The following is a 23,586-nucleotide window of genomic DNA, read 5'->3' on the forward strand; positions in this document are numbered from 1 at the left end:
CTCATTTGCCTTAGTTTCCTTATCTATCAAATGCAAATAATAATAGCAACTACCCCTCAAGGTTGTTGTGAGGATCAAATGCCTTCATCACAGGGGAAATGGGTGGTGGGGATCCTTAGGTATTCTTCTGTAAAGAATGATACTCTCTGAATGCCCCTTCGATCTTAATTCAATTAAGCATATATGCTCCTGCTACTATGTGCTTGGTTACAAAGTTACAGTGATACAGTCCTTAAATTACCTCATTGCCTGCTACCTTATTAACAAGTCCCCCTGGTGCCTGGCTGTATCCTAGTCATAATGTTCCTATACCTATTTGGCAGAGAACATTAAGAGGACCCTAGTCTTTCCACATCCCTAGGATGAAGAAAGGGCTGTAAAGTGTTCACTGTGATTCAAGCTTCACTGGCCTAAACTTGTGAACTCCAGCTTCTGCTTCTGTCTTGGAAACCCCTGGCGGTTTCTCTTGGAATTTGGTTGCAGGAGTCAGAGATACAAATCTCAGAACTACAGTGGCCCTATTCTACCTTAGCCCTAGTATCGTAGTTCTGGAAGACAGTAAAAATAGGTTGGCCCAACCTCCTGAATAATTATTATAGACCCCAAGCATTGTCAAATTTTGTAGCAGGGGAAGCCAGGTATACAAGCAGTGTGACTTACTGATAAGAGCACTTGGCATAGTGTTCACAAGCTATTTCTTTTCAGAATTTTCTTAATGCAGCAGAACTTTAAATAATAGTAACTTAGGGGCAGCTAGGTGGTGCAGTGAATAGAGCACTGGCCTTGGATTCAGGAGGACCTGAGTTCAAATCTGGCCTCAGACACTTGACACTTACTAGCTGTGTGACCCTGGGCAAGTCACTTAACCCTAATTGCCTCACACACAAAAAAAATAATAATAGTGACTTATATTACTGAATGTAAACTACATCACATCAGTATTTGTTAATGAAATAGTCCCTAAAAATTGGATGGTATTCTCTTTATTTCCTTTTGTTGGTTACTTTGGAATTAGGCTATCCTTTAGATCATTTCTGAAGGGAGCAAGGGTTGCTAGTTTATAGCACTTAAATAAATGCCAAGAAACAAACGTCATAGTCTTCTCCCTTTGCTCTACCAATGTTACCCTCTTCTAACCTAAAGACTGTGTGGGAGTTGTACAACAGAACAGAGTGTAACCTATAAATACTTTCAAAACAGTATGAGGTTGTCCTCACAGTCATAAAGGTATTAGTTACTCTGATAATGAATTTTGCATTTTAGAGTCTTCTTTTATCAGATAGCTCAAAATCCCATGATAAAGCTAGTGGGACAGGGAAGTAGGGGAACTGTCTTCCTTTTTCTCAGGCCTAGTCCACAGATTAATATGGATTTAGAAAAATCAGTTGTTGCATTTGATCAAAAGGTTTATAGGTTGAAATTGAAGGTTTACTCATTTGTTTTTTTGTATGTGTCCTGCTTTCATTATAAATGAGAGAAAAAGAGTAATCTGATTGGCTGTTTGAATTACAAGCATCACCATGTGTTCAACCACCCAACTCCTGCTTAAAATTTAACCCCTTAAAATAACCATGTAAATATTTTTTAAACATTTTATAACATTGTGTAAATTTATATTTAATGTCTTTTTACAAACTGATTGCACCCAGGTTTCATCTTTTATAACACTGGGTGTGAAATTAATGGGCCATAATTCACATACTGGTGAATCTTGTTCCTGAGTAATGCTAGCCAATCAGATTACAGATTTCTTTCTTCATGGAGGAATCACTTGCTTTATTGTGAAGGACATCTGATGCAATAGTTTTTGTTACTGTTATATATAGAATGTTTTGGTTTTGGCAGACTGTGGTGCTTTGATTTTAATAAAATAAACTTGAATGAATGTTCACAATGTGAATACTTCACCTCAAAAGAACTTTAAAATATACTTACTAGTGTAAAATTATTTCAACATGGCATTTTAGGAGATTGCTTCTGTTTTTATATACGAATGATAGGAACTAAATATCTTTAAGTATGAAGATTTAACTGAAAATGCTTCCTGGTATTTTAAATTAAAATGTGTAGACCACTTTACTAAAAAAAAAAAAATTACACTCTCACAAAATCCAATTAGAATAAAATGGTCTTTTAACTGGGGGGTAGAGAAAGTGATCCAGAGGGAAAGGGAAGTCTTGGACTTGAAGGAAGTGACTTAGAAATATTCTGTTTGAACAGAAAAACTAAATATTTTAGAGTGTAATGATTGGAATATGACACTACCTGCTGGAGAGCTACTGTAGGAAAGCTTTGTCATGAGGAGAAGGCGTCTGAGGGCAAGCCTTGTGGTCAGTTCCTTGGTGTCAGGAAGTGATGTTTGCTCGTGGGTACTGTCTATCAAAGCTACCAGCCAATCAACTTCAGTAGCCTCCCATTTCTGGGAAGAGATCACAAAGTAGGAAGCTGACCCTGGTGGAGGGGTTTTTCCTCTTTTGGTTCCTGACTTCACCATGGCGGGTCAGATGATGGGGTCTCTTAGAAATAGTTAGATTTTTACCTTTCTCTCTGATCCTAATGCTCTTTAATAAATACTTAAACACTTAAATACTCTTGCTAAAGCTTATAATTTATTGGCGACCACTCATTAAATTTTATATAGTATAGCTAGAATTTTAGCCCCTTACAAGAGGATAGATGGGGTGACCACCTAAAAATGCAGAGTTCCTTTTGGGGGTGGGGAAAGGAATGAGGGGTGGGATGGGAAAGGCTTGAATGAGGGTTGGTGGTCCGGACTTCTGCAATTATCTCTGTGTGGTAGCTGCACCTAATTGACTTTCCTGCGATAGAATTTTATCTCAGGTGTATCCATCCTGATATCTAGTTGGCCAGTTTCAACTTTAGTAGCCCCTTAATTCCTCCATATGTCCTAAACCCCATGTCAAGATGATAATTGTGAAGTGCCTAGCCCAGTGCCTGGCACATAGTACACACTATATAAATGTTATTATTATTATTATCAGCAGCAGCCTCTTGGTAGAGAAGTGTTATTCTGTGGGTAGGGAATGCTGCATACATTGTCAGATGTGTTCAGTGTGTAGACTGGTTTTGTTCATTCTGAACAGGGTCAGGGGAGGATTCTGGGAAGATAGTGGAGTACATCAGAAAACTTCAGGTTCTCCAAATTTCCTCCACAAACAAGACAATGAAGGTAGAGAAGCAAGTCTAAGCAGTTGTTATTCTAAGACTACCTGAGTGGATTTTAGGAAAGACTGGACCTCCTGGGGAGAGGTTTGGCCTGAGTGAAGTACAAACACTTGCAGGCAGAGTCCACCTGGATCAACAAACAAAAGCCCTCAGGGCTGCTGGGTCTATTGAAGGCTAGGCCTCAGGAACTCTCAGTACAGTGTACAGTCTCTGTTGTGGGACACCAGGCCCAACTGTGCTGACCAGAGGAGGTACAAAAGCTGTAGCAGAGGGGTGGGGACCCTGCTGCCTATGGGCACTTGCAGGAGAGGGGAGAGCTGAAGTTTGCAGCCTCCAGAGGGGGCGGTAGGGCCAGGGGCCCTCTCCTATGGTGTAGGGGTGGAGAGCTGTGTCTTCGGTAGGGCTGTGGCACCACTACCTTCCTCTGGACTAACAAGCTGCTAAAAATAAAATAAAACAAAATAAAGATAAAAATCAGTGAGCAAAGGAGAAAGGGTGATTCAGAAGATCTGGGTTCATTGTCATAGGAAGATAATGGAGTTTAAAAAGCCACTCCTACCTCAAATAGTCACAAGCCCAAAAAGAGTTCTTAGAAGAAATTTAAAAAGACTCAAAACCAAATAAGAGGGCAGCTAGGTGGCACAGTAGATAAAGCACCGGCCTTGGATTCAGGAGTACCCAGGTTCAAATCCAGCCTCAGACACTTGACACTTACTAGCTGTATGACCTTGGGCAAGTCACTTAACCCACATTGCCCCCACAAAAATAAATAAGAGAGATCAAAGAAAAAATGGAGGGGAGAGGGGGAGAGAACAAACCAGGAAGATCAAGAAAATTATCAAAAGAAAAGCAATCAAATGGAAAAAGAGATCCAAAAATTTAAGGAAGAAAAAAACTCCTTGAAAACTAGAATTTGGCAAGGGGAACCTAATGACGTTGTAAGACACCAAGAAATAATACAACAAAATAACAAAATCAAAAGAATGAAAAATAAAAGAGAATGTGAAATATCTCATTTGAAAAACTGATCTGAAAGACAGATCAAGGAGAGATAATATAAGAATTGTTGGAACACTTGAAAGTTATCATCAAAAAAAAAAAATCTTGATACAATATTACAGGAAGTTGTTAAGGAAATCTCCCTGAAATTCCAGAACAAGATATTTCTAGTTCCAAATTTTTCTCCCTCCTCCCTCTCCAAGACAATAAGCAACCTGATATAGGTTATATATGTACAATCACATTAAACATATTTCTGCATTAGTCATGCTGTGAGAGAAGAATCAGAGCAAAAGGGACCCCCCCCCAAAAAAAAAAAAAAAAGTAGAAACCGTATGGTTCAATCTGCATCTAGATTCCACGGTTCTTTTTTCTGGATTTGGAGATGTAATGATTGGAATGATGCCACCTACTGGAGACTTACTATAGGAAAGCTCCGAAGCCATAGAAGGGATCACCCCTATAATTGAGGCTTTTAAAAGCCAGGGCATTATTGTTCCGTGTCATCACTCTTCATGCAATACTCCCATTTTGCCAGTTAAAAAACCCAAGCCTGGGCCAGATGGTAAACCTGTTTATCATTTTGTGCAAGATCTTAGAGCGATTAACAATCATGTTATTCCTAGACACTCTATAGTCCCAAATCCAGCCACGATAGTGTCTTCCATTCCATGTGAGGCTACATGCTTCACATTGGTAGACCTCTGCTCTGCCTTTTTCTCCATACCAGTACATGAGGACTTTCAATATTTATTTGCTTTTACCTGGAAAAATACACAGTGGACCTGGACTAGACTCCCACAGGGATTTGTAGACAGTCCCACATTATTTTCCCAAATTTTACAGCAGGATCTGACCTCCATTACCTTTAAAGGCTCCACACTAGTACAATAAGTTGATGACTTACTTTTAGCCTCCCCTAATGCTGAAATTTGTCAGGAAGATAGCCATCACTTACTACTAGAGCTGTACAAGAGAGGCCACAAGGTGTCCAAGTCAAAGGTACAATGGTGTTTGCCCCAGGTGGAATATTTAGGATTTATTCTGGCTGCTGGAACTCGCTCTGTCTCTTCTAAGCGAGTCCAGGGCATTCAACAACTTTCTGCCCCCTCTACTAAGAAGCAATTAAGAGCCATTCTGGGGGTAGCTAGGTGGTGCAGTGGATAGAGCACCGGCCCTGGATTTAGGAGGACCTGAGTTAGACGCCAAAGAGCAAAAAACCCTAACGATAGCAACTGTTAAAGAGCAAAGGGAGCCTAGAGGAAATAGGCAGTTCCAATTTGATGGTCCCACTGATCAGTTAAATGCTTTGGGACTCAGTCTTGGTAAAGTATCGGGAGATGGAAATTGCCTTTTTAGGGCCTTAGCAGACCAGCTAGAAGGTCACTGTAGGAATCATCCCAGACACATGGTGGTAAAAAGTGTTATAGATTGCATAACTACCTCAACCCTCTATTAGAAGTCCAAGGATATAAAGGAGGGAATGTAATAGAATTTATTAATTTGATCATTGACAATGCTATGCTAAGGTTTAGTAAAAATCCAGCAATTCAAACAGTTAAAGAAGAGAATCCAGCTTCAGAATCCAGCTTCCTCCTGATGACATCTTACCACTTCAAGAAGACAAGAGAAATCAGAGACTCTATATGAACAGTTTTGTTTTGTTAGTTTTTACTATCTCCTTTCTGTTATTATATGCCATTTGTAACATGTACTCTCTGCAGAGGCCCTCCCTCTGCAAGACCGATGTCAAAGCATCGGTTCATGAGGACAAAAAACATTGCCCCTCTGGACAAAACTTTCCTCTCTTCCCTTTCTATATTGTTATTTACATATTGTTAGCTAGCATAGGATATTATTTTTTGTTTTTTCATTGAGCAAACGCATTCGTTTTTCAAATGAAACAAAAGGGGGGACTGTAATGATTGGAATGATGCCACCTACTGGAGACTTACTATAGGAAAGCTCCACCGTGAGGAAAATGCCTCAGAGGGCAAGGCCATGTGGCTTTTCCTTGGCATCAGGAAGTGATGTTTGCTCATGGGTGCTGTCTATCAAGGCTATCAGCCAATCAACTTGAGGAGCCTCCTATTTTCTGGGAGGGGACAGGAAGGAGGAAAGAGGGCCTGCGCGGAGAGCTCTGTCTCTTTTGGGTTCCTGACTTGATGGTGGTGGTGGCAGCAGAGGACTTCACGGGAAATTTGAGGAAAGATAGGAATGCCAGGCTGTTGGAATTCTGTTCTCAATCTTTCTATTTTTCAATAAACCCTTAAAAACCTAAACTCATTTTATCAGTGATTTTAGTCAGTTTCCCCCAAAACTGGGGGAACAGATTAGAATCCACATTTAGAATCTTAAAATACACAGAGAGCATTTTCCATCATGAGTCCTTTGGAATTATCTTGGACCATTGTATTGCTGAGAAGAGTCAAGTTGATCACAGTTGATCAACACAAAATGTTGTAGATACTGTGTACAATGTTCTCCTGGTTCTGCTCATCTCAATCAGCATTAGTTCATGTAAGTCCTTCCAGGTTTCTCTGAACTCCTCCTGCTCCTCATTTCTTACAGCACAATAATATTCCATTACATTCATATACCACAACTTGTTCAGCCATTCCCCAATTGATGGGCATCCCCATAACTTCTAATTCCTTGCCACCACAAAAATATCAGCTATAAATATTTTTGTACATGTGGGTCCTTTTCCCTTTTTTATGATCTCTTTGAGATAAAGACCTAATAGTAGTATTGCTGGGTCAAAGGGTATGCACAGCTTTATAGCCCTTTGGGCATAGTTCCAAATTGCTCTCCAGAATGGTTGGATCAGTTCACAGCTCCATCAATAATGCATTAATGTTCCAAGAAAAAAATAGAATTTAAATACTGTGGAGCTACAATCAGGATTACACAAGACCTATAAACTTCTATATTAAAAGCCATAGGTAGGGGGCAGCTAGGTGGCGCAGTGGATAGAGCACTGGCCCTGGATTCAGGAGGACCTGAGTTCAAATCTGGCCTCAGCTGTGTGACCCTGGGCAAGTCACTTAACCCCAATTGCTTCAACAAAAACAAAAACAAAAAGCCACAGGTCTTGGAACATTATATTTCAAAGAACAAAAGAGCTGGGGTTATGACCAAAAATAACTTACCCAGAAAAGTTAAGTATAATCCTGAATGAAACAAAAAAGGACATTTAACAAATTGAAAGAGTTTCTGGTATCTGTGACAAAAACGCTCAGTGGAAATTTTGACATATAAGATCCAGGAGAAATATAAGGTGAGCATTAAAGATCAATTAAAGAGGGGCAGCTAGGTGACTAGCTGTGTGACCCTGGGCAAGTCACTTAAGCCTCATTGCCCAGCAAAAAAACCCCAAAAAAACAAACAAACCAAAAAAAAACAAAGATCAATTAAAGAGTACTCAATAAGATCAAACTGTTATATTTCTTACATGTGAAAATATTATCAGTATTCCTAAGACTGTTATCATTAACTTGGGTAGTTTGAAAGAAAGACTTGGGCTAAGCTGTGCATGATGGGGTGATTTTAAAAAATAAAATTGTAAAGCAAAAGGTAAAAAAGAAATATACAAATGGGGCATGAAAGGAAGAACTGAAAAGCAGGTGGGGAAGACTGGTAGTGTTTGAACCCTATTTTCCAGATCTGGGTTAAAGAGGGAACAACATATACATCTAGAAGGCTATAAAAGTCTTCAAAAGCTAGATAACTTCCTCTCAGGTATGATATAGAAGAGATTCCTGTTTGGGACTGAATTGGACTCGATAGTTGCTGAGCTCTCTTGCAACTCTCAGGTTCCCTAATTCTGGAAGTAATAGAACTTTGATGTGATCACTACATTCCAAAGTCTGGTGCTGACCTTAGAGCTTCTGTTGGCAATTACCTAGGGCCGCTGAAGTTGGAGTGTAAGTGTAGGAAGAGGAAGGATACAAAACATTAGTCAAACTCACACAAGAATGACATAAACCCCAATACCAAATTTATTGCAATAGGTGATATAATTGGCCTTAGAACCAGACTGCTTATCTAAAGAGGATAAGCTTCTCTAATAGGATGATTTAATTGCTCTCCCAAGTTGAAGGCTGCTTTATGTGCAAAGGAAATTTTAGGTTCTTTAAGGGACATGGTGTAGCCTGTGCACTGCCTTATTCAGCTCTCAGACAAGTAATATCTGTGTGGACCCTGCGCAAGTCACTTAAACTTACAGAAGTGGCTGGTGGTGCAGTGTTTTAAACACTAGGCCTGGAGTCAGGAAGACCTGATTCAAATCTAGCCTCAGACACTTACTTGCTCTGTGGCTCTCAGCAAGTCTGTTTGCCTCAGTTTTCTCATCAGTAAAATGGGGATAATAATAGCACCTACTTTACAGTGTTGTTGAGAGAAACAAATGAGGATAAGGGAGGGACTCTTAGAGGGGTGAGTAGATTAAGGGAGAGGGTGGGAGAGAGGAAAAGTGAGGGATTTAAATCATCTTTTTGTTTTGGTTTGATTTTTCTGGGGTGGGGAGGGTTTGTGAGGCAGTTGGGGTTAAGTGACTTGCCCAGGGTCACACAGCTAGTGTCAAGTGTCTGAGGCCAGATTTGAACTCAGGTACTCCTGAATCCAGGGCCAGTGCTTTATCCACTGTACCACCTAGCTGCCTCAAAAGTGAGGGATTTAGAGGGCTGGGTAGATTAAGGAATAGGAGGGCACGGCAGTGGTTAGAAGTAAATTAGATGCTTAAGGAGGGGTAGGATAAAACAGGACAAGGATACATAGTAAGGAAAAATAAGTTGGAAGGAAATATACAACTAGTAATTACAACTTTGTGAATGGGTTGAGTTAATCCATAAGACAAATGGATGACACCACAGATTAAAAATTAGTATCCAAAAATGTTGTTCATAAGAAACAGAAGTAAAAATGAGAGATACAGAGTTAAAATAAAGAGCTTGAGTGGAATTTATTATGCTTCAGCTGATATAAAAAATGCAAGGGTAGCAATCATGCTCTCAGACAAAGTTAAAGCTAGAATAGATTTAGTTAAATAAACAGGGAAACTATACTACGTGTCACCACTATTATTCAGTATTATTTTAGAAATGATACCAACGGCAATAAGAAGAAAAGAAGAAATTGAAATCAGAATGGGAAATGGGAAAGATCATTTTGAAGCAAAAAATTTAGAAAAGTAGCAGGATGTCAAATAAAACCTCATAAATCATTGACATTTTTATATATTGCCAATAAAACCCTGCAAGAAGAGGTAGCAACTATAAAGAGTATAAAATACCTGAAAGTATACCTGCCAAAATAGACCTAGGAACTACAGGAACATAAAACACTTTATACAAATAAAGTCAGATTTAAATAAGTGGAGAAATAGGGGGCGGCTAGGTGGCGCAGTGGATAAAGCACCGGCCCTGGATTCAGGAGTACCTGAGTTCAAATCCGGCCTCAGACACTTGACACTTACTAGCTGTGTGACCCCGGGCAAGTCACTTAACCCCCATTGCCCGGCAAAAAATAAATAAATAAATAAGTGGAGAAATATTAATTTTATGGGTATGCAAAGCCAATATAAGAAAAAGGACAATTTCACCTAATTCAATGTCATCCTGATTAAATTATTAAAATATAATTTTGCTCAGCTAGAAAAAAATAATAAAATTCATTTGAAAGAACAAAAGGCCAAGAATTTCAAAGAAACTAATGGGAAAAAGATTTTTAAGGAAAGGAGTTTAGCAGTACCAGGTCTTAGACTGTATTGTATGGTGATGATTATCAAAATTATCTGGTACTGCCTGAGAAATAGAAAGGTAAATCAGTGGAACAGAGGAGATGTAAAGTAACCTTGTATTTGACAAATATAAAGATTTAAGTTTTGGCTATAAGAATTCATTATTTCGGGGCAGCTAGGTGGCACAGTGGATAAAGCACCGGCCCTGGAGTCAGGAGTACCTGAGTTCAAATCTGGCCTCAGACACTTGACACTTACCAGCTGTGTGACCCTGGGCAAGTCACTTAACCCCCATTGCCCTGAAAAAAAAAGGGGGGGGGGAAGAATTCATTATTTGGTAGAAATTTTTAGGAAAGCTAGAAAGCAACCTGGCAGAAATTGGGCATATATTAATACCTTAAACCATGTACCAAGAAATAGATGCATGGCATAGATGTAAATGGACATATCACAAGAAAATTAGAAGACCATGGAACATATTACCTATCAGATTCATGGATAGGAGAATAATTTAGAAACAATAGGTAGCGAACATTGTGAGGTGTAAAATGGGTTTATATTATATTAAATTTCAAGTTCCTGTACAAAATAAAACCAAAGTAGAAAACATTAGAAGGAAAGCAGAAAATTGTGTTTGGGGTGGGGGGGATTTCATAGACAGTCTTTCAGACAAAGGTCTCATTTCTCAAATATAAAAAAGAACTTTGTCAAATTTATAAGAATACAAGTCATATTCCCCATTCGATAGATGGTCAAAGGATATGAACAGGCAGTTTTTCAATGAAGAAACCAAAACTATATATAGTCATATAAAAAATGCTCAAAATCATCATTGAGAAAAATGCAAATTAAAACAACTTTGATATATCATCTTGCACCTATCAAATTGGTTAAGATGATAGATGCCTTTCAATTGGGGAATGGCTAGAAAAGGGAACATTCTAAAATAGAAATTTGTAGTTTTATATTGAATCCTATGTTCTCTTTTCTCATTTCATATTTGAGTTTTAAATAAATATTTTTTTAATTGAACTGCACAGATTGTAGAAATAGGAAGCAAATTTGTGGGTTTTCTTGTCACAAGGCTATATAAAGACTCTTCAAGAATAAATCAGTTTTTGATGAGTGAGATGAGCAGAACCAAGAGAACATTGTACACAGGATCAACAACATTATGTGTGGATCAACAACATTATGTGTGGATCAACTGTGATAGACTTGATTCTTCTTAGCAATACAATGGTCCAAGATAGTTCCAAGGTACTCATAATGGAAAATGCTCTCCAAATCCAGGAAAAAAAAAAAAGAACTGTTGAATCTGGATGCAGATGGAACCATACTATTTCTATTGTTTTTTGTTGTTGTTTTTCTTTTTTGAGGTTTTTCCTTTTTTGCTCTGATTCTTCTCTCATTACATGACTAATGTAGAAATATGTTTAATGTGATTGTACATATATAACCTATATCAGAGTACTTGCAGTCTTGGGGAGGGGGGGAGCAAAGGGAGGGAGGGAGAAAAATTTGAAACCAGAAATATTATAAAAACAAATATTGAAAACTATCTCTACATATAACTGGAAAATAATAAAATATTTATATGGAAAAAAAGAATAAATCGGTTTTTTACTAGCTGTGTGCAAGTCACTTAACCCCAATTGCCTCAAAAAAGAAGAAATCTGTTTTATATGCTAAGTGCTGAAGTGATAGTGAGGTCTTTCTCCTATGTTAAGGGCTAAAATTCTAGCTATTCTGTCTAAAATATTTAATGAGTGGTCGCCAATAAATTATAAGCTTTAGCAAGAGTTAGACTTTTAAGCATTTATTAAGGAGAATAAGAATTTTGGTAAAGAGAGAGAAAGGCCTAGATTCCTATCTATTAAAGGGAGAGCACATTTCTAGCTCCGCTCTCCACCCGAGTCCAGAGGAAAGAGAGCGAGAGTGAGCGCCAGTCTCTTCCTTCCTCCTCCCACTAGTCTGCGTCACTTCCTGATGCCAAAGAAAAGACTCCTGGTCTTGCCCTCAAAGACCTTCGCTTCATGGGCAGAACTCTTCTACAGTAAGTATCCAGCAGGTGGCGTTATTCCAGTCGTTACACCTAGAAATTAGTTATAACATCCCAGTCTTATAATTTAAGCTAAGGAACCTGGCCTCTTCATGTGCCTACCTACCTGTAGAACATCTGACCAGTCACTTAAAGTACTTCCTCAGGCAAAAAGGGGCCTCTAGGGCAGCTAGGTGGCACAGTGGATAAAAGCACCAACCCTGGATTCTGGAGGACCTGAGTTCAAATGTAACCTCAGACACTTGACACTTAACAGCTGTGTGACCCTGGGCAAGTCACTTAACCCTCACATTGCCCCACCAAAAAAGAAAAGAAAAGGGGCTGCTAGTGGAAAAAGTTTAAGAAATCATGCTCTACTTCAAAGATTCTGAAATCTCTTAACTTTTTAAACTATTTTGACTATATTTAAATATAATTGGTTTCTTTCATAATCTTTTTATAATTTGGGGAATTTGTACAAAATAATTTTGTAATTCTTTATTTTTTAAATAAAATTTATTTTATCATATATAGATTTTTTAAAATTTAATTAAAATTTTTTGTGTGGGGGGGGCAACGAGGGTTAAATGACTTCCCCAGGGTCACACAGCTAGTGTCAGATGTCTGAGGCTGGATTTGAACTCAGGTCCTCCTGAATCCAGTGCCAGTGCTTTATCTACTGCACCACCCAGCTGCCCCTTTATCTTATATATTAAAAGATAATTATGGGGGTGGCTAGGTGACGCAGTGGATAAAACACTGGCCCTGGATTCAAGAGTTCCTGAGTTCAAATCTGGCCTCAGACACTTGACACTTACTAGCTGTGTGACCCTGGGCAAGTCACTTAACCCCCATTGCCCTGCAAAAAAAAAACCAATTATTATTCTGTGAAGGGATCTTTAGGCTTCACCAGATTGCCCAAGGGTTCCATGTCATAAAAAAGGATTTAGATGATCTCCAATCCAGCTCCAATAGACAGTTTAAAGATTTAAAATGGGAAGGAACTAGAGCTCTGAGAAGTCTTCACACTTTCATCCATTTTATTTCCCAATTAGAAAATTGGGAAATCTTCCCTTCATATATGGCATTTTGTATCTGATCAATTGCTGGACTGCCCACAAGAAAAAAAGTTACCAACTCTTGGTGAGCTATTAACTTTTGGGGGCTTTTGTGGTTGTTTTAATATGTTAGCACTTCCTTTGAACAAAGTAATGATACCAACCTTGTGATGTTTGTAACCATCATGTCATCATGAAAAAGGTTGAGTAACCCATCTTAAATCATTAAAATTAAATGGTTCTATTATTTCATCAGTGTTTCAAATTAGGGATCAAATTGAGGACTGGACTAATGTAAGACCTCTTCATGTGTATTCCATATGCTTGAAATTGTTCTTGTGTCTAGTGCCTAGTGAATGCTTTCTTGATGCTTTAAAAAAAATTATATCACTAGAGCTAGCCATGAATCACACCTAATACATAGGAATCTGTAGTTGGTCACTTTCTCCTTTGTGTCACTGAAGATGGGAACAAAAAGAAAGCAATGCAGCCACATTCTCTTGCATTACATCATTCTTCAATGGTATTTTTAGTATTTTTAGCACTAACCTGGAAATGCCATGAATGGTGGTCTGTACTGTTTCTGTTTCCTCAGAACAAACCTTGCTAAGCTTTTAGAGGGGCCGTTTGTCAATCTGGTCACAGGGTGATGAATTTTTTTAGCCCCAGACTCTTAAAGCCAATCTACTAAGTTGCAGAATGGTTGCAGTCTGAGTAGGTAGAAGGATAACCCACAGTTACAAAATAACAGGCCTTTGCAGTGTCGAAGTCTGTAATTAGAGAGAATTCTTTTACTCTCATCTTTTAGCTTGGTATCTTCCATGTCGCCTAAAGGCAAACTTGGCTGTGCTTCAAGCTCTTTATAAATGCCAGGAGAGTATTTTTGGTTCAGAATTCTTTTCTGTCCACAGGATGTACAGGAGCTTTGGCCCAAGTGCTAATACAAGAATACCCTAATCTAAAAGTGACTGTATTTGACCTACCTAATGTCATTGAAAATGTTGCTTGTTTTCAACCCACTGGACAAGACACCAGCCGAATAACTTTCACATCAGGTAATGCAAAAAGAAGGCCGAGAGGCGGGGGGGGGGGGGGGGCGGCGCAGGTATACAGTGAATATTCAGTCACAGGACCCGAGTTCAAATGCTGGCTATGCCATTTATTAACTGTATGACCTTGAGTAAGTTATTTAACCTCAATATGCCTCCATTTTTTTCCTTTGTAAAGTGAGAGCGGATGGACAAGATGGCCTCTAAGGTCCCTTTACTAACTCTAGAGCTATAAATCCTAAGACTTATTACATTATCACATAATAATGCTTTGGCTCTATAGGACAAAATGAGAGGGTCAGATCTTGGTTAGAACTTCAAAGCAGTAGGGGCAGCTAGGTGGTGCAGTAGATAAAGCACCGGCCCTGGATTCAGGAGGACCTGAATTCAAATCTGGCCTCAGACACTTGACACTTATTAGCTGTGTGACCCTGGGCAAGTCACTTAACCTTCATTACCCCACCAAAACAAAAACAAACAAAAAACCCCCTTCAAAGCAATATTAAAAACTGGTGTGGGTTAAAGGGGGCATTTGTGGATTTTTAAATTTATTTAATTTAATTTTTAATTTTAATATTTAAAAATCCCACTAGTTTAAAAAAAACTTTCAATCTTACTTTTTGAGCATCAATGTCATAGTTAAAAAGTTTGCTTTAACATATTAAAAGTCATTAAAGGAAATCAGTCCCACAGTTTCATCATGCTTCAAGCAGTGTGGATCAAATTGAATACTGGAAAAACATAAGACTTCTTCATGTATATTCTTTATTCTTGGGATTCAGCAGTTGTTATCTGTCCTCTAAATTGAGTCCATAAAGCACTAGAATCAAGGTGTTTGAGATAAGGAGGCTTCAGCTATGAACTCTTTATCCCTGTAGCCCTAGCACAGTTCAAATAGGGTTTACAGGAAGAAATGGAAGAATGCACCTTACTATTTCTCTGGATTCAGCATTGAGAGATCTAGGCTTTAGAACTATATTGGTTTAGAGGCAGCTAGGTGGTGCAGTGGATAAAGCACTGGCCCTGGAGTCAGGAGGACCTGAGTTCAAATCCAACCTCAGAAACTTAACACTTACTAGCTGTGTGACCCTGGGCAAGTCACTTAACCCTATTGCCCTGCCCCCCCCCCCAAAAAGAACATATTGATTTGAAATTGAAAACAAAAGATAGCCTTCCCTTCTCATTGTGTGTGCTTAGAACACAATGATAACTAAATTTCTTGGGAAGTTGATTATTTTTTAATAAGTACAGCCTTTACAAACAACATACAGACTCATATTTCTCTTAGATAGAACCTGAGGCCCCCTGCTAACTATTTCTCCTCTGCCTCTCTGTCCTGCCCCCTTTGACTTCTTTGTGAGAGGCAATGTGGCCTAGTAGGATAGAGAATTGGGCTTGAAGCCCTTAGGTTCAATCATGATTATAGAGGACAAATAAAGAAGAATGCTACTCGCTTCTTGGGAGTGGACATACATTTTGGACAAAGACAATATGGGATTTGTTTGGCTCCAGTATGCTCATTGGCTTACAAGGTTTCTGTTTTTTTCTTTTTTTCCCCATGATTGGAGAGGGGGGAGTGGGAGGGAGGAAAAAACATGCTCGATAATTGGAAAAAAAAAAACATTTAAAATTATTTATGTGACCCAGAGCAAGTCACTCAACTTCTCAGTGATCCAGACTAGAGATGTCAAACTCAAATAGATACAGGAGCCACTACACTATACATAAGGATTCCTTTGGGTGCATATTGACCTAGAAAACTACATACTAACATTATCCACATTTTATTCTATTTTTATTTTATTTTGTTAAATATTTCCCACTTTCATTTTAATCTGGTTCCAGCTACACTCTGTAGTGTTTCTGGCCATGTGTGGCCTGTGCAGGTTTTACACCTCTGCTCTTAGCTCTCTGAGGCTATAAGTTACAGAGATGGTGATGAGCAGCATTGGTAAAGGGAGTCTTCTCACCTGGAAATTTCCGATACCAGCCCCTATCCTCACATCTGCGCATTGTGGGCTTCTGGTGGGCCTGTAGGCCCTTTTATTAAGAATGTTTCGAAATGTATGTGAATACAATTATAAAACACTTCAAACAAACAAAATCAGATCTAAATAATTGGAAAAATATCAATTACTCATAGATAAGCCAAGCTAATATAATAAAAATGACAATTCTACCTATATTAATTTACTTATTCAGTGCCATACCAATCAGACTACCCAAAATTATTTTATAGAGCTAGAAAAAATAATAATAAAATTCATCTGAAAGAACAGAAGGTCAAGAATATCAAGGGAACTAATGAAATGTTTTCCATTTTCTAACACTTATCTTCATTTTGTTTTGTGGAAATAGGTGACTTTTTCAAAGATAACATCCCTGAAGCTGATCTTTACATTCTTTCAAGAGTTCTCCATGACTGGCCAGATGACAAGATTGATGCATTATTAAGTAGAATTTCAGATGTTTGCACACCAGGTAAATAGACTTTTCAGTTTCCAAATTTATATAAGGGGGTTGTACAAGAGCTGTTCTTCAGATGACGCCCATCTTAGGTGCCTTCTCCACAAGCCCCTCCTCCCTCTCTCAGGGCCAGAGTGCCTCCTCTGTGGAAATTGGCCTAGAGAATAACCATTAAACTTGTGCAGGCTCTGAATCCTTTGATCTCACAATACTGTGGAGGACCATTAGGAAATTATTGTGTTTATTAAATGATTTTAAAGTAATCTTAAATTTCTGTTTTTTTGTATTCTACCTGGCTATGTCCAAGCAGAAGTATTGGGTCTCTTTTTAAGGGAAGTTACTTATGTAGTATTTTAATGTAAAATATTTCCTATAATTCAAGGCAAATATGATTTGATATATGTGATTATTTTGCATGTGTATTTAAACCTTTATAATTAATGGCATGTTAATATAATATTTTGTGTAATATTACTATGATATATGATAATATAATATGTTGTTTAGTATAATGATATAATATATTGTAATGATGTCATATTATTTTAGCTATATTATATAACTATTGTTGCTAAAATCTCTAAGTCCAACGAAGGAAAAGAAACAGCAAAGTCTCTAAGCCATAGAAATTAGGTTTATTGAGAGAGAGCCTATCTCACAATAAAGCTGGCCAGTCAGGGTAGGACCTGAAAGACCCCAAGCCATAGGTCCTAAGAGTTTTTAGACACAAATAAGGCTTAAGGGTAAACATAATGGGGGATTTCCGTAAGACAAACATATTCAGACTCAAAGTAATGCATATTGGTACAAAATTAAAAGAATAAAACCACAGAACATAAGCAAAGTGGGGGGCTTCCACAACTAAAGTAGGTGGATCATAGTGGATGATCAGACCTGATTGGTCTATCTAGCTCAGGAGTTACTATTCTTTTCTTTTCTTTTCTTTTTTTTTTTTTTTTGCAGGGCAGTGAGGGTTAAGCGACTTGCCCAGAGTCACACAGCTAGTAAGTATCAAGTGTCTGAGGCCAGATTTGAACTCAGGTCATCCTGAATCCAAGGCCAGTGCTTTATCCACGGTGCCACCTAGCTGCCCCCAGGAGTTACTATTCTTGATAGTCGACCTTTTAAATTTGTGGATTTGACTGACACAGTCTGTGTAGATTTAGCTGACAGCTTATATTTGAAGACCTACTTCAGTGTAGTATGTGGATAGCCTTACTAACATCTTAGCTAATTCATATTACTGATTTAAGCTACTAATACAATATCTAAATATATTAAATCACAATTTTAGTTAATATACTGATTATTACAATCATTAAATCAGTTATAACTAAGGTATAGAGAAAATCTCACACTATATTTTATTAGATATAGTATATATAATGTATGTCGTGTATATAATACATCATAACATCGTATAATACTCTAATGTATTATATGTATGGTATAATATGATATATAATGCTAGATTAATAATACATCATAGGGGGGCGGCTAGGTGGCGCAGTGGATAGAGCACTGGCCCGGGATTCAGGAGTTTCTGAGTTCAAATCCGGCCTCAGACACTTGACACTTACTGGCTGTGTGACCCTGGGCAAGTCACTTAACCCCCATTGCCCCACCAAAAAAAAAATACATCATAGTGTGTTATTTTATTTTATACTAAATTTTTACATATTATATTTTTATGATATGATGGCTTTTTAGAAATTGCTTATTCCCTAATCAGAACATTTGCAAATGAGCAGCTAGGTGGTGCAGTGGGTAAAGCACCAGCCCTGGATTCAGGAGGACCTGAGTTCAAATCCAGCCTCAGACACTTGATACTTACTAGCTGTGTCACCCTAGGCAAATCACTTAACCCCAATTGCCTCACCAAAAAAACAAACTGCAAATAATAAAAAGAACTAGAAATTTATGGTTTGATTTACTTCTCATTTAAATGGCATGTTAATATTTCCTGATATTAGATACATAAATTAATAGAGACCTATACTGGATAGAAATAATAATAATAGTTAATACTGATAGAGAGTTTAAGATTTGCAAAAGGCTTTACATGTTATCCCATTTGATCTTCCCAGTGACTCTGGGAGGTGGGTGTCACTATCCCCCTTTTACAGATAAGGAACTAAGGCTCAAAGAGGGTTGAGTTGTTCAGGGTCAGAGGCAGGATTGAAATTTAGTTCTTCCTGGGGCAGCTAGGTGGCGCAGTGGATAGAGCACCAGCCCTGGATTCAGGAGAACCTGAGTTCAAATCTGGCCTCAGACACTTAACACTTACTAGCTGTGTGACCCTAGGCAAGTCACTTAACCCCAATTGCCTCACCAAAAAACAAACTAAAAAAAGAAGTTAGATGTGACTGATGTTTGGAGAAAACTGAATTGGAGCAGAAACTCAGTTCTTCCTGACTTCTGGCCCTGAATTCTATCTCTTCTACCCACCTAACAGCTTGCTTCAAGATATCTTGTCCTTCTAATAATTACCCACCTGTTGGTTGTTCTGCTGCCCTGTGAGTCTATCAGATTTGCACACAGCTAGATCTATACTTTCCTTGTCAGATTCACTTCCCATTTAAATAATACATTAATACTTGCAAGAGGTCTCATGTTATCTCGTCGTCTTTCCAATAACCGTCCATCTGCCTATTATTTTACTGCCCTATGAACAGATAAAATTTGTGCTATCAGCACGTTTTCAGTAAGGGTCATAGAGACTTTGTAATTAGGATTCTGAACTCTCTCCTAGCATAGGCATGGATTTTTTTTTCAGAAGCAATCAACTGATGGGGCATCTAGGTGGCGCAGTGGATAGAGCACTGGCCCCGGAGTCAGGAGGACCTGAGTTCAAATCTGACCTCAGACACTTAACACTTACTAGCTGTGTGACTCTGGGCAAGTCACTTAACCCCAATTGCCTCACCAAAACCAAAACAAAAACAGAAGTAATCAACTGCATGTGTGTCAAGAAATCTGTCCAATTTAATGAACTGTATTTTGGTTTATTTTGAAAATACAGGCTGTGCCTTGCTAGTAGCTGAAATTGTACTTGGCGAAGAGAAGATAGACCCTCCAAGAGCTGTGTTGCAGTCCCTTAGTATGACGGAAGGCAAGCAGAGGAGTAGCTCAGAATATAAACAGTTGTTGGAAAAATATGGATTCACCCAGGTGCAGACTAAGATAACAGGAAATTTTTTGGATGCTATTTTGGGATTTAAAAAAACCACACATATAGTGAATTAAGCAGTTTGGGATTTTGAAGTTCAACTATTTTCATAATACAGACACCATAAATATAGCCCTTCTCAGACTCACTGGAGTCTAAACCTTTCAAAAGCTGTGGTCCAACTTGTGGATGGTCATAATGGCTGCTCTGTGGCTATGCAAGAAAATATTGTCACACATAACACCTTGATCCATGAAATAGATGTGTTGCAAAGTATTTGACTTCTCATCCCCAGTCACCTTATCACCTCTTGGCATTCAGAACAGGCGCTGGACACATTCATCGCTGAGACTGCAGGACTGCACCCCTGATCAGATTATAAATGAAGAAGTGTTCTGTTCTTTAGGCACATTTCCAGGCATGCTTATGACAAGTTTTTTGGAAGGCCTAGAAAGTAGTTTTTTTTCCCTTCTTGTATTTCTGTATGTTAAATCTTTTGTGTGTATTCATAAAGTTTTAGCCCAGTATTGTTTTTTTGTTTTTTTTTTTTAATTTTGGGCTGGTCAAGTAATTCTGTTACCTTTTTACAATTTATGGAATATGAAGGTATAGGCAAATTTTGCCTGATTTTTCAGAAGTTGTTTTGAATGTCACTACAAGTTTCTGTTTTTCCATTTGACTGTGAAATGCTATTTTGGAATAAAACAGACATGAATTTAGTTTTCAGAATTTTTGGCTCTTGAAGTTGAACCCTTTTCAAAGTACTAATGCACCATAGCTCAGACTTCTAAATAAAGTGAACTGAGAAGGTTAACAAGAGTTAGATTTTGAATGAGTGTATCTGTGAGAATTAATCCTGAATTCTGGCCAAAGGCTAATGAGTGGAAGAAAGTAGAAACTGAAATTGCCTTTGTTTCAATAAAAACTTTAGCAGCCATTAATGTATGTATATTTTTGTGTCTTTTTGTGTTACCATTTGTCATCCATCATTGATTCATAGCTCTAGAGATAGAAGGGACCACAATTACCAGCAGGTCCAATCTCCTCTTTATGCAGATGAGGGAATGAAACCTCAAAGAAGTTAAGTGACTTGGTCAGGGTTACACAGTAAATGTCAGAAGTGGAATTTGAACCTAGGTCTTCTTGATGCTTAAGGCCACCATTCTATCTCTGTTATTCTATGCTACCTCTCAGAAGGCCAGGCTCACTCAGGGGAGTTCAAGTCTTCCTGGATCTATTTCAGTTCTATTCCTTTACTCAACACCTTTTTTACAGCCCTGTTCCTATGGAGTATACTCTGAATTTACCTTTTCTGTATCCTTGAGTCTTTTGACATGATGCATTTGACTTACATTACTGCCATGCAAAGACCTTGCCACGGTGGATTCCCCAAAATTCTTAAAATATTATTTCGGATTCTCAACATTTGTCTTGCATTTTCAACATCAGGATCTGGCCTCTTGCTGACTGAAATGGTCTTAGACAACAAGAAGAGAAATGGAAGTGCATGGCTGCAGTCCTTGAGCATGCTTGTGCAGACAGAGGGAAAGGAGAGGAGCAGCTATGAATATAAATGTTTACTTGAACAACATGGCTTCGGAAATGTGGAGTTTGTGCAAACAGGAAATTTGTTAGATACAATTTTATGCACCAAGTATTAAGGGAAAAAAATCCATACGACTTCTCTAGCTGTATTTGATGTTTAGTAAACCTGTTCAAGTAAATTTGCTAATTTTGAAAATAAATCTGTTGTGAAATTTTATTCAATTAATATCATTTCAACTTGAAGGTTATAAAAATAGCACAGGCCCATTTGATTATTGAAAATATGTCAAGTGTCTATGATCTATAAAATATTTCTTATGTTCCAATAAATGTGAACTAATAATGAATCCTTCTGTATGGCTGATCTTAAAGTTTGTTGTGACACTGAGGAATTCAATGAATATTTGAGAGTCTTTAACAAGGCACAAATAGTCAATTCTCAGCATTTGCACCATAGGAGACAGTGTGAACTAGGAAGAATAATGAGAAAATGGGATTCTGTTGATTGTTAAAATTTAGTTACCCTATCTCCATAGCATTTTTATTATACATGTTTTCTTTTTATGCACTTATATTAAGCTACTTTAAGAGTTTGTCTTGACATCTGTATTTCTTTTTTTTAAATTAAAGTATTTTTTTCCTGTTACATGTAAAGATAGTTCTCAAATTTTGTTTATACAAGCTTTCCAATTTCAGATTTTTCTCCCTCCCTCCCCTCTCTCTCCCCTCCCCTAGACAGCAGGTAATCTGATATAGGTTATATATATAACACATAATAACATTAAACATATTTCTGCATTAGCCGACATCTGTATTTCTGCTCCAGTTTTTCCTCTCTAAATGAATTTCAAATGTATACAATCTGCATGACACATTTTAGTCAAAACTATCTTATTTCTCTAAACTATTTGTTTAGCCTGCGGATTTCCCGGGCCTTTTCTATAAGATCTCTATTCTACTTGAATAGAGTTGAGTAGTTTTTTCTTGCATGTGCTTCTTTTTTCATGCCCAACAGCTATGCCTTTTTCAGTTTGTTTTTTAAATATATTTCACATTTAACATGGTAGTTATACTATATCCCTGCTAGTCTGTTTCCTATTCTGAACTTCCTTCTTCTCTCTTCTTTTTTTTTTTAAGGCAATGAGGGTTAAATAACTTGCCCAGGGTCACACAGCTAGTAAGTGTCAGGTGTTTGAGGCTGGATTTGAACTCAGGTCCTCCTGAATCCAAGGCTGGTGTTTTATCCACTGCCACCTAGCTGCCCCCTCCTCCTCTCTTCTGCATATTTTCAAATAATTCATTGGTGCTATTTTCTTTCTCCCCTACCCCTCCCTTTTTTGGTATCACCATTACTATTCTTCCCCATTCCCTCTCGTAAGTACTCCACCTCTCCCCAAGAAAGCCATCTTTTATAACAAATAGGTATAATAAAACAAAACAAATCTATACATTGGCTGCGTCTTAAAGTGTCTAATTCAGTACGTTCAGTCTATCAGATCTTTTCTAAGCGGTGAACAGGATGATTCATCATCAGTCTTCTGGAATCACAAATGATCATTGCATTGATCATAATTCCTAGGTCTCACAATTGTTTTCCTTTACAACATTCTAGTCCCTATATGAATTGTTCCACTGGTTCTACTCACTTAATCTTAGCTAAAGAGTGCCAAGTAGCAAATACACTCGGTACAGTAAAGGCTTTAATAGCTTAAAATTGCACTTAGACTTTTGGAACATTCTATGTTTTCATGGAAATCACCATTGATCTATTTATTGCTAAAGCCAGTAGCCTTTTCTTAACCCCAATCTTAACCTATCTGCAATGTATGACACTAATGATTATCCCTTTGAAATACTCTCCCCTTCCAGAGTTTTTGTGACATCATTCTGTTGTGATTCTGTTCCTACCTATCAGGGTGACAGTCTCTGTCTCATTTGCAAGATCATCATTTATATCCTGTGCGTAGGTGTACCTCAGAACTGGGCCCCCTCCTCCTCTTTTTTGGGATGATCTCATCAGTTCCCTGAGTTCAGCTACCTTCTCTGCAAATAACTGTCTAATCTACATATGCGGTGCTCATTGCTGTCCTAAACCTCAGTCCTTCACCTGTGATTTCACTGATGTAGAGAATCTCTTGGCACAGATATTTCTTCTACTTAAAACCTTACTTACAACCTTAGAGATACCTGGGCAACTGAGAAGTTGTGACTCATGCAATATAACACAGTTAGTATATGTCACAGAAAAGACTTGAACCTAGGTCTTCCTTATTCCAAGGCTGGTTCTTTTTTTCTCCACTATGACATTCATGCTGCCTTTTGTTAGCACTCTG

General features: G+C 38.0%; 1 protein-coding gene across 3 annotated transcripts in view; it reads left to right on the forward strand.

Moving 5' to 3' along the window:
• ASMTL (acetylserotonin O-methyltransferase like) overlaps positions 1–21,861 on the forward strand; it is a 68,085-nt gene extending 46,224 nt beyond the window's left edge. For 2 of the 3 annotated variants that reach the window (XM_043993267.1, XM_043993269.1), the window contains 3 exons: positions 13,936–14,079; positions 16,432–16,554; positions 19,562–21,299. In XM_043993267.1, the coding sequence (XP_043849202.1) occupies positions 13,936–14,079; positions 16,432–16,554; positions 19,562–19,785 (491 nt within the window). In that variant the 3' untranslated portion in view covers positions 19,786–21,299. Of the gene's footprint in view, positions 1–13,935; positions 14,080–16,431; positions 16,555–19,561 lie in introns of all 3 variants that reach the window. The other variant, XM_043993268.1, reaches the window with a different exon arrangement.
• Positions 21,862–23,586: the final 1,725 nt, after the last annotated feature.

Source organism: Dromiciops gliroides, chromosome 3 (genome assembly GCF_019393635.1).
Source record: "Dromiciops gliroides isolate mDroGli1 chromosome 3, mDroGli1.pri, whole genome shotgun sequence".
NCBI lineage: Eukaryota > Metazoa > Chordata > Mammalia > Microbiotheria > Microbiotheriidae > Dromiciops > Dromiciops gliroides.